Source organism: Urocampus carinirostris, chromosome 13, assembly GCF_059441175.1.
Source record: "Urocampus carinirostris isolate Australia breed hairy pipefish chromosome 13, RoL_Ucar_1.0, whole genome shotgun sequence".
NCBI lineage: Eukaryota > Metazoa > Chordata > Actinopteri > Syngnathiformes > Syngnathidae > Urocampus > Urocampus carinirostris.
The window spans coordinates 18358873-18371494 of record NC_142361.1 but is presented as its reverse complement, the minus strand read 5'-3'; the positions used below and the strand labels follow the sequence as shown (position 1 = coordinate 18371494).

The 12622-nt window shown below is 38.2% G+C and overlaps 1 protein-coding gene across 2 annotated transcripts in view; it reads right to left on the bottom strand.

The window, feature by feature from the left end:
- Positions 1–1967: 1967 nt before the first annotated feature.
- The window catches only part of gfra1a (gdnf family receptor alpha 1a), a 112620-nt gene continuing 101965 nt past the window's right edge, over positions 1968–12622 (bottom strand). For both annotated transcript variants that reach the window (XM_088351515.1, XM_088351516.1), the window contains 2 exons: positions 9276–9323; positions 1968–3765 (listed from right to left, as the gene is read on the bottom strand). In XM_088351515.1, coding sequence (XP_088207641.1) covers positions 3613–3765; positions 9276–9323 — 201 coding nt within the window. In that variant the 3' untranslated portion in view covers positions 1968–3612. The remainder of the gene's footprint in view (positions 3766–9275; positions 9324–12622) is intronic.

The following is a 12622-nucleotide window of genomic DNA, read 5'->3' as shown; positions in this document are numbered from 1 at the left end:
CATTTAACACATGCAGCACTGAGGCCAGGGTGCTCCTCCTCTTCTGTGTTTTCATAGTCAGGATTGCTTAGCGACATTTTCGAACTGTTTTATCCGTAAACAAAATTTCCCCCCGCTGAAGTTGAAGATGGTCACATGACGAGGCTGATCCGTTTGATTGGTAGAACATGGTAAAGCCTCGCGGAGCACTGCGTCCAAATAAATGTGCCTTAGCGGAGACAGACAGACGCGTACTTACAGGGAGGGGATCTACGAAGTAATGAACTTCAATGTTGCCTGATGTAGCAGAGTAAAAGTACCACTTTTTCTTCACAAATTTACTGAAGTAAAAATAAAAGTATAGGGATTCAAAATACTCCTACAAGTACAACATTTCCCAAAACATACTTAAGTACATGTAACAGAGTAATTGTACTCCGTAACTACCCACCTCTGGGTAGAGATAAGATTTTGAGCCCAGGGTTCAAACTTAATATATCAATCATTTAGTCAGGCTGTTAGGGGCGGCCATCCCTCCTGCCAATTTTTATGCACTTACTTTTACACAAGTTATTCTTTAGATGACTGCTTTTACTTCTACTTGAGTAATATTTTTCTGAGGTAACAGTACTTTCACTTGAGTAAGACACTTTGGCGTGGTAATATGGCACTGAAATGCGCACTTTGTATTAAAAGTTATATTTTTCACAAAACTCAATAATAAAGAACATGCTTACTGAACTATCATTTTAACTCCAAATCATTAAATCCAAAGTAATTTTCATCCTCAGTGTCACGGTAGGAAATGTGCCGCTCCCTCTTTCCACCTTTACGAGGCTTACCTCAGACATCATTTCCGCTTTTTGCCAAAAGCTTAGAAGCTTAACACATTTTCTTTCTACTTTTTGGCCAATTTATCACTATCTTGTACTCTTCGGAATACAATTTTTTTTTCAGTGCTATTTGTTTTAGCTTTATTTCACTGAACTTTGCTTGTATGCGCACTTCAACGCCTAAGAGTCAATTTAGGTGCTTCCCTTCGAAGTGCACACTTAATTCGAGGGACAAGGACCAAAATAACCCGAAGCTGTGTACTTCTGCTGAAACACATACTTCAGCGTTGAATTAAAGCGCCTGGTTTACTTCGGGCTTGGTCCTTCAAATCAAGTTAATTGTTCTGGTTGGAGAGGGTTCAAGCTTATATTCCCACAAGTCGGGTCGGGCTGTATTTTTTGGGCCCTATTTTGCCTTTAATGTAATGTGTGAACTTGATTCGGTGTAACTCAATTTTCAATTTGATCGATAGATTAAACTCCTTCAGCAAAGACGTGAAGATTTAGTTTGAGCTTTTGATAGATCCCAAAAATAATCTATGGGTTATTAAGTTATATGTATACATCTATTAAAACACCATTTAGAACATAGCTTGAAAGAAAATGTATACTTGGCAATTTTTACGTGTATTTAAGCGTTTTTGATAATTTCAAATGGTATATATATATATATATATATATATATATATATATATATATATATATTTTATTTTTTATTTTATTTTTTTTATTTTATTTTTTTTATAAATATAATTTGAAATACAATTAAGTACAATAGTACAATTTTGGCGAGGTGTCGTACTGTGAAAAAAATACTCAACTTTTTCTTTCTTTCAGGGGCTGCAGACATTGGTCAATGTGTATTATTTGACCAGTACCTGCCAACTTATTGTGATGTGCAACCAGGAATAATATAAACTACGGGGACTCAAAGTGACTAAATGGCCCCAGTTTTCCTTTTTGGAGTGCCCTCATCGAGTGCTAGATAGTAGACGATAAAATAAAAAAAGAATCCCCCAATTTAAAACTGAAAATAATTTTAATTTGCATTTGCATTTAAAATAGAATTTTATAACCCCACTTTCTATGGCAAAAATATGTGAAAACGAATAACATTTAACCTATATGCAAAAAAAAAGGAAAAGTGAGAAGGAGTCAGTCTTTGTGGGTGATTGAACATTTTCAATGTTTATTTGATTTCTTTGTACAACAGATTTAACATTTTTTCACAAGCCTAGACGATGGCATTAAGCCGAAGGAGAAGCAAAATAATTAGAATATTTGCCATCATTTTCTCTTGTGGGTCCCCGAACACGAGTGACTCCATCTTGGAATCCTCAATCACCAAGCGTCTTGTTATCATCAAATTTTCTTTTTCAGTTTTTTTTTATCAAAGTCCTTCATTCATTTCACCATGTCAAAAACAGCAAATCAAACAATTGAAATGTAGAAAAATAATTCAAATTTTTGTCCCAGAAAGCAACGTAAACATAGTTATTTTTAAACAACATTGTCAACAATTTGCTTGTATTGAAGTACAACGGGAGTTAAATACATTTTCTCTATTTTTTTTACAAATGCAAATGGGATAGTATTTTCATTGCATTAACGAGAGAAAAAAGCCACCACATATAAGTATTAAAAAATAGTAGACAAAATAATACCAAATAATACATTTACAGTTACACCCCTTTCTCCCAACTCTATATGTGTTGGCTATATTAGCATCAGCCAATATTTTTTGTTTAGTAGCCAATATGTCACTGCTTGCATGGAGAGTAAAAAAAAAACTTACAGAATGTCCTTGAGAATTGTTGCTAAACCAAAAAAGCGGGGAAAGGTACAAAACAGAATGGATTGGCATGATCCCAACAAAACTTGTCATTTTTGATTTTAGCTTCACAAAACTAAGGCTAACCATGTTTTTCCAAAAATCTCACTTTGTTGCGCCTTAGCTTCAGCGTAGTTAACAGGTCTAATGACCTTTGCTTGCTGCAAACATTCAGTTAGTGCTCAACTCTTATGGCTATGTTTGTGTTAAGAATGGATTTAGTGATTATTCTGGCAACTTCACATTTTCTGTTATGGCTGTTGGCACAAGCTAGCTTATGTAACAAGCCTTGTAGAAGGAAAAATTGAGAAAAAGTCCAAAACGTCGCTTTAATGTGGAATTCTGTTCTAACTTGAGGAGTTATTCTGTTATCAAATGCCGCCTTGACAAAAACACAGGTAAAATAATCGAACGTATCAATAAATGTGTCTTTCTCATGGAAAGATACATTTTAACAAATTGAGCACTAGATATGCTAGCAATGTGACAAACTGTGGTAAGATGTCTTTCAATGACTTGTGCGAATTCTAAACTGGACCCTCGACCCTTTAAAGCAGAAGGGTACTGTTGCAACTTCGTCCAAACAATATGGCAGACTTTTATATTTTACCTCTTTTTTTTAACTTTGGGTTCTCTGAGGCAGAGTTGTCAACCTTATCCAAGTGCTGAATCATTTACAATCAGGAAAAAGTGTTGTGAGCTAGCTATTCCTGGTAGTAAGACATATATTGCATTGACATATAAGAACGTTCTACTTTTTGTCTGCATTTCTTCAAGACAAATAAAAATGTACATACAAGTTGATCATAGCCTAAAGGGACAAAAAAAACAGTAAAAAAATAAAATGAAAACACGATTCAAAGGGAATTCATACATTGAGTAGGGAGAAAGAAAGAAACAATTTCACTTTTATCTGATTTTCCCCCCTATAAATTCATTTCTGTCAGTCCAAGGTTTCGGGCTGCTTGTCTACGAAAGGTCTGCAAAGGACGCAAGAAGGCGGGCGCAATAGCACAGCCAGAGCAGCGGGGGCAGCAGAGTCGTCACCCAGGAAGGTCTTCGGTGTGGAGAAGAATTCCTCACAATGGCGTTGGACGTGCTGGGCCCGTCCATTTGGGGATCCTGTGAATGGGCACACAAAACAGCAGAGGTTAGCACAGATATTATGGTCTGAGTTGGTGAAGATTTAAAACAAGTAAACCGTTTGAAGTTGGATATACGTGACTACAGTGTTCCCTCGCTGTGTTTCTGTACTTTCCGTGATTTTTGATACTTTGCAGATTTTTATTGTGCATTGTGTCTGCATTATTTTTGGCTGAACAGTGTCTCAGCCCCATTTCTGCCTGCGTCTGCCTGTGCATTAATAATGATGGAGTTAAAGCTGTACACATATGTAAAACAGCTTGGTCAACTTACTTCCAGTATGTGCAAATCTTTTTTTAATGTCAAGTTTCTCTAAAAGCCATCGTGTCAATAAAATGCTGTGGACCGACTACACCTGGGCCCAAAAAGGAAGAGGGACATGCTTTCTATTGCCAACAAAACTGGACAAATCAGCAAGCGAAAGCAGTCAAAGCAGTTTTCCGAAACGCCCACATGATGGCGACAAACTATCAACAGTAGATAGTTGTGAAACATTCAAAATTGAGCTTTAATTATTTTTAATTACAGCCTACCTAACATGATGGCGAAAAAATATAATCTGAAGTGGATTGTGTACTCCGTTGATACACTCGTGTAAATGAACCTAATTGACTCATAGAGTCATAAAAGCAAACGTTTTTGAGCCAAACCACAAAACAAAACACAATGCTCTAAACCTGCTCTCAAGACAAAGGATACATTTTCAGCGCATTTTATTTCAAGTCAAGTCATTTTTATTTGTATAACCCTAAATCACGAAGAGTCGCAAAGGGCTTTATTGTGTAACGTTTGATAATTTGATCAAATGTATGGAATAATAATAATAGTGCCGGAGCCTGTATCCTATATCAATACATGTAAATATATCACTTATAATTTGGCCCCTTCCTACAGTGTTGAGGCTCATTTTGGCCGACAATTATATCAGAAATAATGGTTTCAAAGCAGGGTCAGAGCAAAGTTCTTTTGTAAAAATATTGCCATCGAGGATACAGAAGGCGAGAGATGAGTGTATGCGCTGTGTGAGTGCAAAGCACCACCCATCCCTACCGCTCACCCAATCAAATTGCTTTCACTCCCTTGCTGGAGTTGTCAGGTGTTTACAGTTTGTTCTGTGGGTTTTCATTATATAATGTCTCAACAGTGAACATAAGTTGTTTAATAAGCATCAATTTAAAGTATTCCTGAGCGATGTACAGCCAAAACGGAGTATGACACTGTGACTGTAACCTGTAGTGAAGACTGTGCCCTATATTTACCGGACTGTTTAAGTGTTGTTTCGGCTTCGCATGTCCTAAACTCGATATCACATATATTAAAGTTGCAGTGACAGAGAATATATTTGCATGTTTTAAACTTTATCTCTGAGTCAGGTGAAATCATGAAAAGACCCATATGGCTCGCAATACCTGCACTAGTGCAGTAAAGAAGCACGATTATTTTTATAATTTGACAGGACAGAAGTTATTTGGAAAAAAAATCGTTTATAAAGTACTGGACTTGTATTTGTTAAACAAATGCTTGAACCTGTAAATGGGGTTTGTTCTTTGGTTTTCATGTATAATAGAGTACTTAATAAATAAATAAATAAAGGTTTCTACTTTGCAGGTTTTGACAATTGAAGGACCTTTTTGTAATGTAACCCCTGCAAAAAACGAATGATCACTATATATATGAGTACAAAAATATCTACAAAATGGAGACTTTATCATTGATAGTTGGTTTTATTTTTTCTCCTATTTAGCACCTCCCAGCAATAAAAAAACTTAATTCATTAAATAAATCTACCACTTTGGAAAATTTGTGAAGGAAAAAAAAAAAAAATAAAATAATATATATATATATATATGTATATATATATTTGATGTTCAACTTTTTAAATTTGTTTTGACTAACATGAGGCTCGTCTAGAGAGAGCTTGCATACAAATGTAATTGCAATTTTTGTTTTGTACCGTGTCATCTAGTTTTACATTTGAAGCAGCATCTTGAGTATTTTCTCGACAATGCTTAAATAAATTAATCCGCTTTGACGGCACACCAGTGCTTCAAAAGGTTGTTTTTATTACCTCTAAATGCCACCGAGGAACGACTGGCTTGCACGTGTGCACGCTGCGAGCCCGCTAGCGTAAGCTAATCAAGCTGCAAGCTAACAGGCGTGTCATCTCTTGCTAGTCGTCGTGAAATGTCACTGCTTGTACACGCTGACATTTGCGCTGAACTTTTTGAGGTTTCGTCGCGTCCGCCAAGAGGACGAAGCCCTCCTGAGTCATGTGATGCCCTGCCTTGATCAGCACGCTCCACTTCATATTGCGTCCGTTCGGGTTCAGGATAAGATCTTGAGCCTAAGCCCAGCCTATTAAATGTCAATCATTACATTCGGGTTCAGGCCAGGGTTCTCTGTTTTTTTCTTATATTGTCCACGCATCATTTTCTTGGTTTGTTTGTGGAGGATCTGCGTGATAGATTTCGTCTGTCTCTCGCACGGCCCACCTTCGCATGTTGGCGCATACCATCGGACCTAGAGAAGCAAGCGCCCAGCAGGGAGCAGAGTCGGCCAAAACCACCCTTCCTGCTCCCATGGCCTCACAAATAGAATATAAAGTTTTGGGTTTGCTTTGGGCTTGGTCCCTTAAATTAAGGTTATTTGTCGGGCTTAGGCTGAGTCGGGCTTTAATACCCGTGGGCCCGGGTAAAGTTTGGCTAGATTTCTTAGGCCCGATCTTACTTATAGTTTAGATCCACTTTACTGGGATGCCAGACGCTAATGCTAACTTTAGGCTCAATGGATTTTTTTACCACATTATTTCATAGTAGAACAGGTTTTCTGCCCAGCTTTTTGAGTCGCAGGCCAGATTGGTTTGAATTTGTATGGGGCAGAAGAACAAAATAGCCGATTGATGTAGAGAGACTCCTACCTACTATGCACTTCAGTTATCGCTGGCTCACTGCTTTGCAGATTTTGAATTAAATTGTCTTCATTTTCATTGGAGTATCATATATTATGTTCAAAGCAGACAGCAGATAGCAAATGCTACCACAGGGGAAGGTTAGGGTGGGCTTAGTGTGTTGAGTTGGCGTGACTGCATGTCTGTGACTGTGATGGCTGGTGTATGGTGTCAGTCAAACAGCTGGGCGCGTAAACAAGTCACTGTGTCCACTCCCTCAAAACCAACAGCGGAGCACAGCTAGAGCTTAGCTAGTGCTTTAGCGGCTTGTTATATTAAAAATACATTTTTTAAATTAAATCAAACTCTGAGGAGTCAAAAGAATGCAAATACATTATGATTCGCAGTGGGTGTTCCGTGGATTGTTATCAGGTCCGGGAAGCGACAGAACAGGAGAAAAGGGAATAGAGAGGCTGCAGGTCCCTCCTCCTGCTACGGCTAGACTAACAACTCTCTTAAGCCACTTTCCGACCATTTTCTCAACCGCATCAAGCTTTCTTATTCCACTTTTGTTTCAAAAGAAACGGCTTGCCTCATCTTTAAACTTTAAACCAACCATATTAAATTGATGCAAGAGATATTAAACAATAAAAACGTCAAAGTTTTTAGCGTGCTAGCAATACAGTACACACTTTAATGATATACGCGAACCAGGAAATAGAAGCCGGATTTCTTCTTCAGCGTGGATGCTGGGTGACCTCTTACAGCGCCACTACACGCCGGTAGGGGCAGAAAGAAGCACTACAGTAATGTCCTGTACTCGGGAAAAGGTGCACACAATACAAAATCTAACTTATAGCAATGTCCAGATATTTTTCGACATCCTGAAAAAATTGTTCTCATCTACCGTTTTGCGTAAGTTGTAAGTAAGGGGGGCGTCTGTATATAGTTGTTATTTTGTTACAGTTGTATATTCTCTGTTGTTAATGACATCATCTCGAGGTAATTTTGCCTCATGGGGCTTTTATGAAGATGCCATGCGACTTCGCTGATATTTATTTAACGTGGGGGTTCCGGTCGCCATTAATCGAGATGACTGAAGGATTACTGTATTGATTTTTTTGTATATGCTGAAAGAGAGTCTTAATAGTCTGCAATGTATGAGAAAAAAAGATAACAAGCTAATCCATTTTTTTCTCCTTTGCCTTTATTTGCACAAGTTGTTTCATTGACTACTTGTTTATAAAGGTACCATTCAACCCAATTGGCTTTGAACATTTACCAATAAATATATTTTTTTACAAATGAAAACATTAATTAAAAGTAAGAGCAAAGCCACATCTCCCCTTTTAAGCACTAAATGTAATTACTTGCATTGAAAGAAATCAATGCAATAGGCCGTGCCAGAGGCCTACTTCAGAAGTGTTTTATTGCAAATTTATTTTATTGCAAATTTAGTTTATTGAAATTTGATATTTTGAAATGGCTTAAAATAAGCAAATACAGAAAATTGTAGCCAGCTATTGAATGTTGGCAATGAGCCGAATGAAAAGTATAGCTTTTATGAAGGCACACAAAGAAACACAGGATAGAAAAAACACAAAAATGACAAAACATTTCTATCAGTGTTTTTTTTTTTTTTACATAAACTACTGTTCAAAGGTTTGGGGTCACCCAGGCAATAACTGGTTTTCCATGAAGACTCTTTTTATTAATCAAAATGCAAAATAAAAAGAAAATGTAGTGAATGCATTGAAGAGGTTAGAAATACTGATTTTTATCTGAAATAAAAAACATCCTGCAAATCATTGAAGAATGGATATTTCTAAGCGACCCCGAAATTTTGAAAAGTAGTGCATGTTAGTGTAATGTTGCATACATTTTGTACTATTTATTTCTATGAAAATGTTTACCTTGGAACATGTCTGTTAGATTTCATATCTATTATTGAATAGAGCTAACTTCTGCAGCCCCGCGACCCTACAGAGGATCAGCGGTGCAGCTAATGGATGGATGGATGGGTGGTTTGCTTCCTCAAATGTTCTCTGGTTGATAAATTATATTCAGTGAATACAGCTTTGGGAGTGGTACTAAGTTTTGGCAACATCCAGCAGGCATATTTAAAACTGCAGGTCATTGATTTTCTGGTGCTTTCCTCAGGTTTGGATTAATATTATGGCCAGCCTGATCCAGCCGGCTATAGGCTGTAGTTTTCCCACCCCTGTCCTAGAAGTTTAACTTTTTCTGCAACTCGGCAAATGATAAATGACTAAAGCCAGAAAAGAGCTGAGTCGAGACTGGCTGTTATTGCAGTTCTCGTTTTCAGTTGCTAGCAGATTTCAAAATGGCCACCCAATCAGCTGGATAAAGACAGTTGCTGTGTTGCTGGCTCAACAGATATTTTCAATATATATATTTCAAATTATCTACTCAAACAGACTGAAAACGATAACAAATGCTTCGCGCTGTTGGTTGGTTAGCTTTTCAAAAGTTACTCAAACTTTCATCGTAAGGATAAGCATTGTGGTCTAGGGAGCTGCTCACAACTGTGGTAACAATGACAGTCAAAAAGATAATGACGAAAAATATCTCAATGACTCACCACGCAAAAGACGCTGTCAGCACTGGAGTTGGACTTCAACTTCTGAGCCTATTAAAGAAAAAACAAACAAAATGCAAGTCAATAGTTGTGACATTTCCTGTGTGTTGTGTTCATTTTATTTTTCAGAATTTTCTTTGACCTTAAGCCCTGCGTACTCTTAATTCCATTAGCATCAGGAATTTAGTGCTGACGCCACTTGCTACAGAAAGCGAATGTAGCTGTCCCTTTCACACATAAAGCTGGTTTCAGCTGTGCTGTTTTCAGCCCTACTCCAAATTGTCATGTGAACACTTGAGGGGGCAACTAACACAGAGTCAGAGAACAATTTCAAAGACAAACACCTACTGGTTTACGACAAACAAAAGAAGGAATGAGGGCTGTGTGGAGTAAATTAAGTCCTATATTTCTAGACAACAATCTAAGGGCACTTTTATGATACCCGCACAGAACCATGCAGTAGCCATGTTGCAACACAAATGTGAGAAGTTGTCTTTTTCTGTTATTGTCATCATGGTTGCCACAGTATGGGATCAAATTGCATTTGCTTGCTGTTGTTCCTTGAGCGCAAAAGGGAACTCCAGTGCCTGGGCAATTACTTTGATGATACTGCTTGATCCGTTTCCAGCTTCACTGGTAAAGGATCTGTTTGAGATCTTAGGACCATCAGTTTTAAATATTATTAATATATCGCTATCCTCGGGTATTGTTCCTGTAGCCTTCAAGTCTGCCGTCATTAAACCCACGCTTAAGCGACCTAACCTTGACCCAGAAAGCCTAGGTAATTTTAGGCCAGTGTCAAATCTGCCATTTCTTGCGAAATTACTTGAAAAGGTCGTTGCACAGCAGCTAAATGACTACATGTCAGAAAATAACCTTTTTGAAACTGTCCAGTCAGCATTTAGAGCAAATCATTCTACTGAGACAGCCCTTGCAAAAGTAACCAATGATCTCCTTTTAACAATAGATTCTGGTGCCTCATCAATGTTACTGCTGCTGGATCTCAGCGCTGCTTTTGATACGGTCGACCACAACATATTATTGATTCGTCTAGAACGCATTGGTATCTCAGGAACTGTACTCTCGTGGTTTAGGTCCTACCTGTCAGACAGGATGCAATGTGTTAACTATGGCAATATGACCTCTAAACAATCTAATGTCCCTTGTGGTGTTCCTCAAGGCTCTGTACTTGGCCCCCTTCTTTTTAGTATTTATATGATCCCGCTTGGTGACATTATCCGCAAGTATAATATTAGTTTCCATTGCTATGCAGATGACACTCAACTGTATGTGCCACTGGAAAAAACTGGACATTTAAGTTTTAGAAATCTGGAGGATTGCCTTACTGAGATTCAAAGATGGATGTCAAATAATTTTTTACGCCTTAACCCAGAAAAAACTGAAATGTTGATTATTGGTCCAGCTCACTGTCGTCATTTGTTTTCAAACATTACCCTGAACCTAGACAAATGTAATATCACCCATAGTGACTCGGTCAAAAATCTAGGTGTTATATTTGATCCTAATCTGTCGTTTCAGTTACATGTGAAAAATATTACTAGAATAGCTTTCTACCACCTCCGTAATATTGCGAAGATTCGTTCAATGCTGTGCCAATCAGATGCAGAGATTTTAATTCATGCGTTTATTACTTCTCGGCTTGATTACTGTAATGTATTGCTTTCTGGTCTCCCGATGTCTAGCATTAAAAGTTTGCAGCTGGTTCAGAATGCGGCAGCTAGACTTTTGACTAAGACTAAAAAGTTTGAGCATATTACACCTGTATTGGCCAACTTGCACTGGCTCCCAGTCCACTTAAGATGTGACTTTAAGGTTCTCTTATTAACATATAAATGTTTGCATGGGCTTGCACCCTCTTATCTCTCTGATTTGATTTCCCCCTATGTTCCTGCACGGAGTCTGCGCTCGGAAAATGCCGGTCTACTTGTTATTCCGAGAGCCAAGAAGTCTGCGGGCTCGAGAGCGTTCTCCATCCGGGCCCCGGTGTTGTGGAATGCCCTGCCTCTGGAGATAAGATCTGCAACCTCAACGGAAGTTTTTAAATCGAGGCTTAAGACACACTTCTATTCCAAAGCATATGATTGATGCCCACCTCGTATTCTGTTTTGTCCTGTCTTTTTCTGAGGCCTGCCTGGCTGATACGAAGGAGAAGGATGATTTGGGATGGGTCAGCGGACCGGGGTCTGACCTGCAGCATGTCAACCCCTGCATTTACCAGCTGGCGTCGTCGTTGATGTCATGCTCTTTCCGGACATTTTCAACATCTTACCTAGTGTTTACTATTCTGTGTACAGTAATGCTAATTGTAATTCACCCTGTTCAATCCTGGAAGGGGGATTACCACATGTGAGGTCCTTTCTCAAGGTTTCTCTTTTCTCCTCACACTGAGGTTTTTGAGTTTTTCCTTGCCCGCATGCTGGTTTGCTAGTTTAAGATCAGGTAATTGTGTAATTTTGTAACTGTAATCCTGTGCAGTCCTTTGAGACATTTTTGTGATTAAGGGCTATATAAATAAATTTGACTTGACTTGACTTGAACTGTAGTATCTACCTTTCCCTTCTCTTCAATTCGGAGGTATGAACTGAAGACTTTGTGGGTGGAAAGTTTGAAATATCCCAAGTACATTGTAAACATTGATTTAATTACCATCAGACTTACTGTTTTGCTCTTCCTTATTTTGCTAATCTTATAAGTTGTATGAATAATGTTAACATAAATAAATCAACTCATTTATCCACTTTGAAGGTGGATGAAAAGTTTTCAGACGTCATCGCGGTGTTTTGATTTAGAAGCGCATCCATTGCAGAAAAGAGCAGCTCGCTGTTTTCCATCTGCCCTGCACACGTGAAGAATTTTTCTACCATGCGCTTGAATTATCAACTATTTTTGACATTCAATATCAGTAGCACCGACAATAATCTGAATCTGAATCCTGTCCCCACTAACCAATACTGTACTTGATTTGGTGGCCTTAGTTTAGTTTACAGTTTTATGTTACTTTCATGAAACTTCCTGTTTTGGTAAACACTTCACGCTTGCAGCTCGAGTTATTATTTTTAGTGCTATTTTGTGTGTATGTGAGTGTGGGGTGTGTGTGTGTGTGGGGGGGGGGGGGGGGTGTTTGCGATGTGGTTTTATACTTCCTCCGCGTGGAAATTGTTTTGATTTCCGCCAGGCTTGTGTTCGACATTGTGAAAGCTAATCATATTGTTAGTCAAGAGATTTGCCTTGGATTGAAAAAGCTGTGAAGTTTGTTGTTGCTGCCTTTGTTCTTGATTGCGAACAAAGTGAAAAGTTTATTTGTGTAGTAATCAGTGTTGGAATCATTG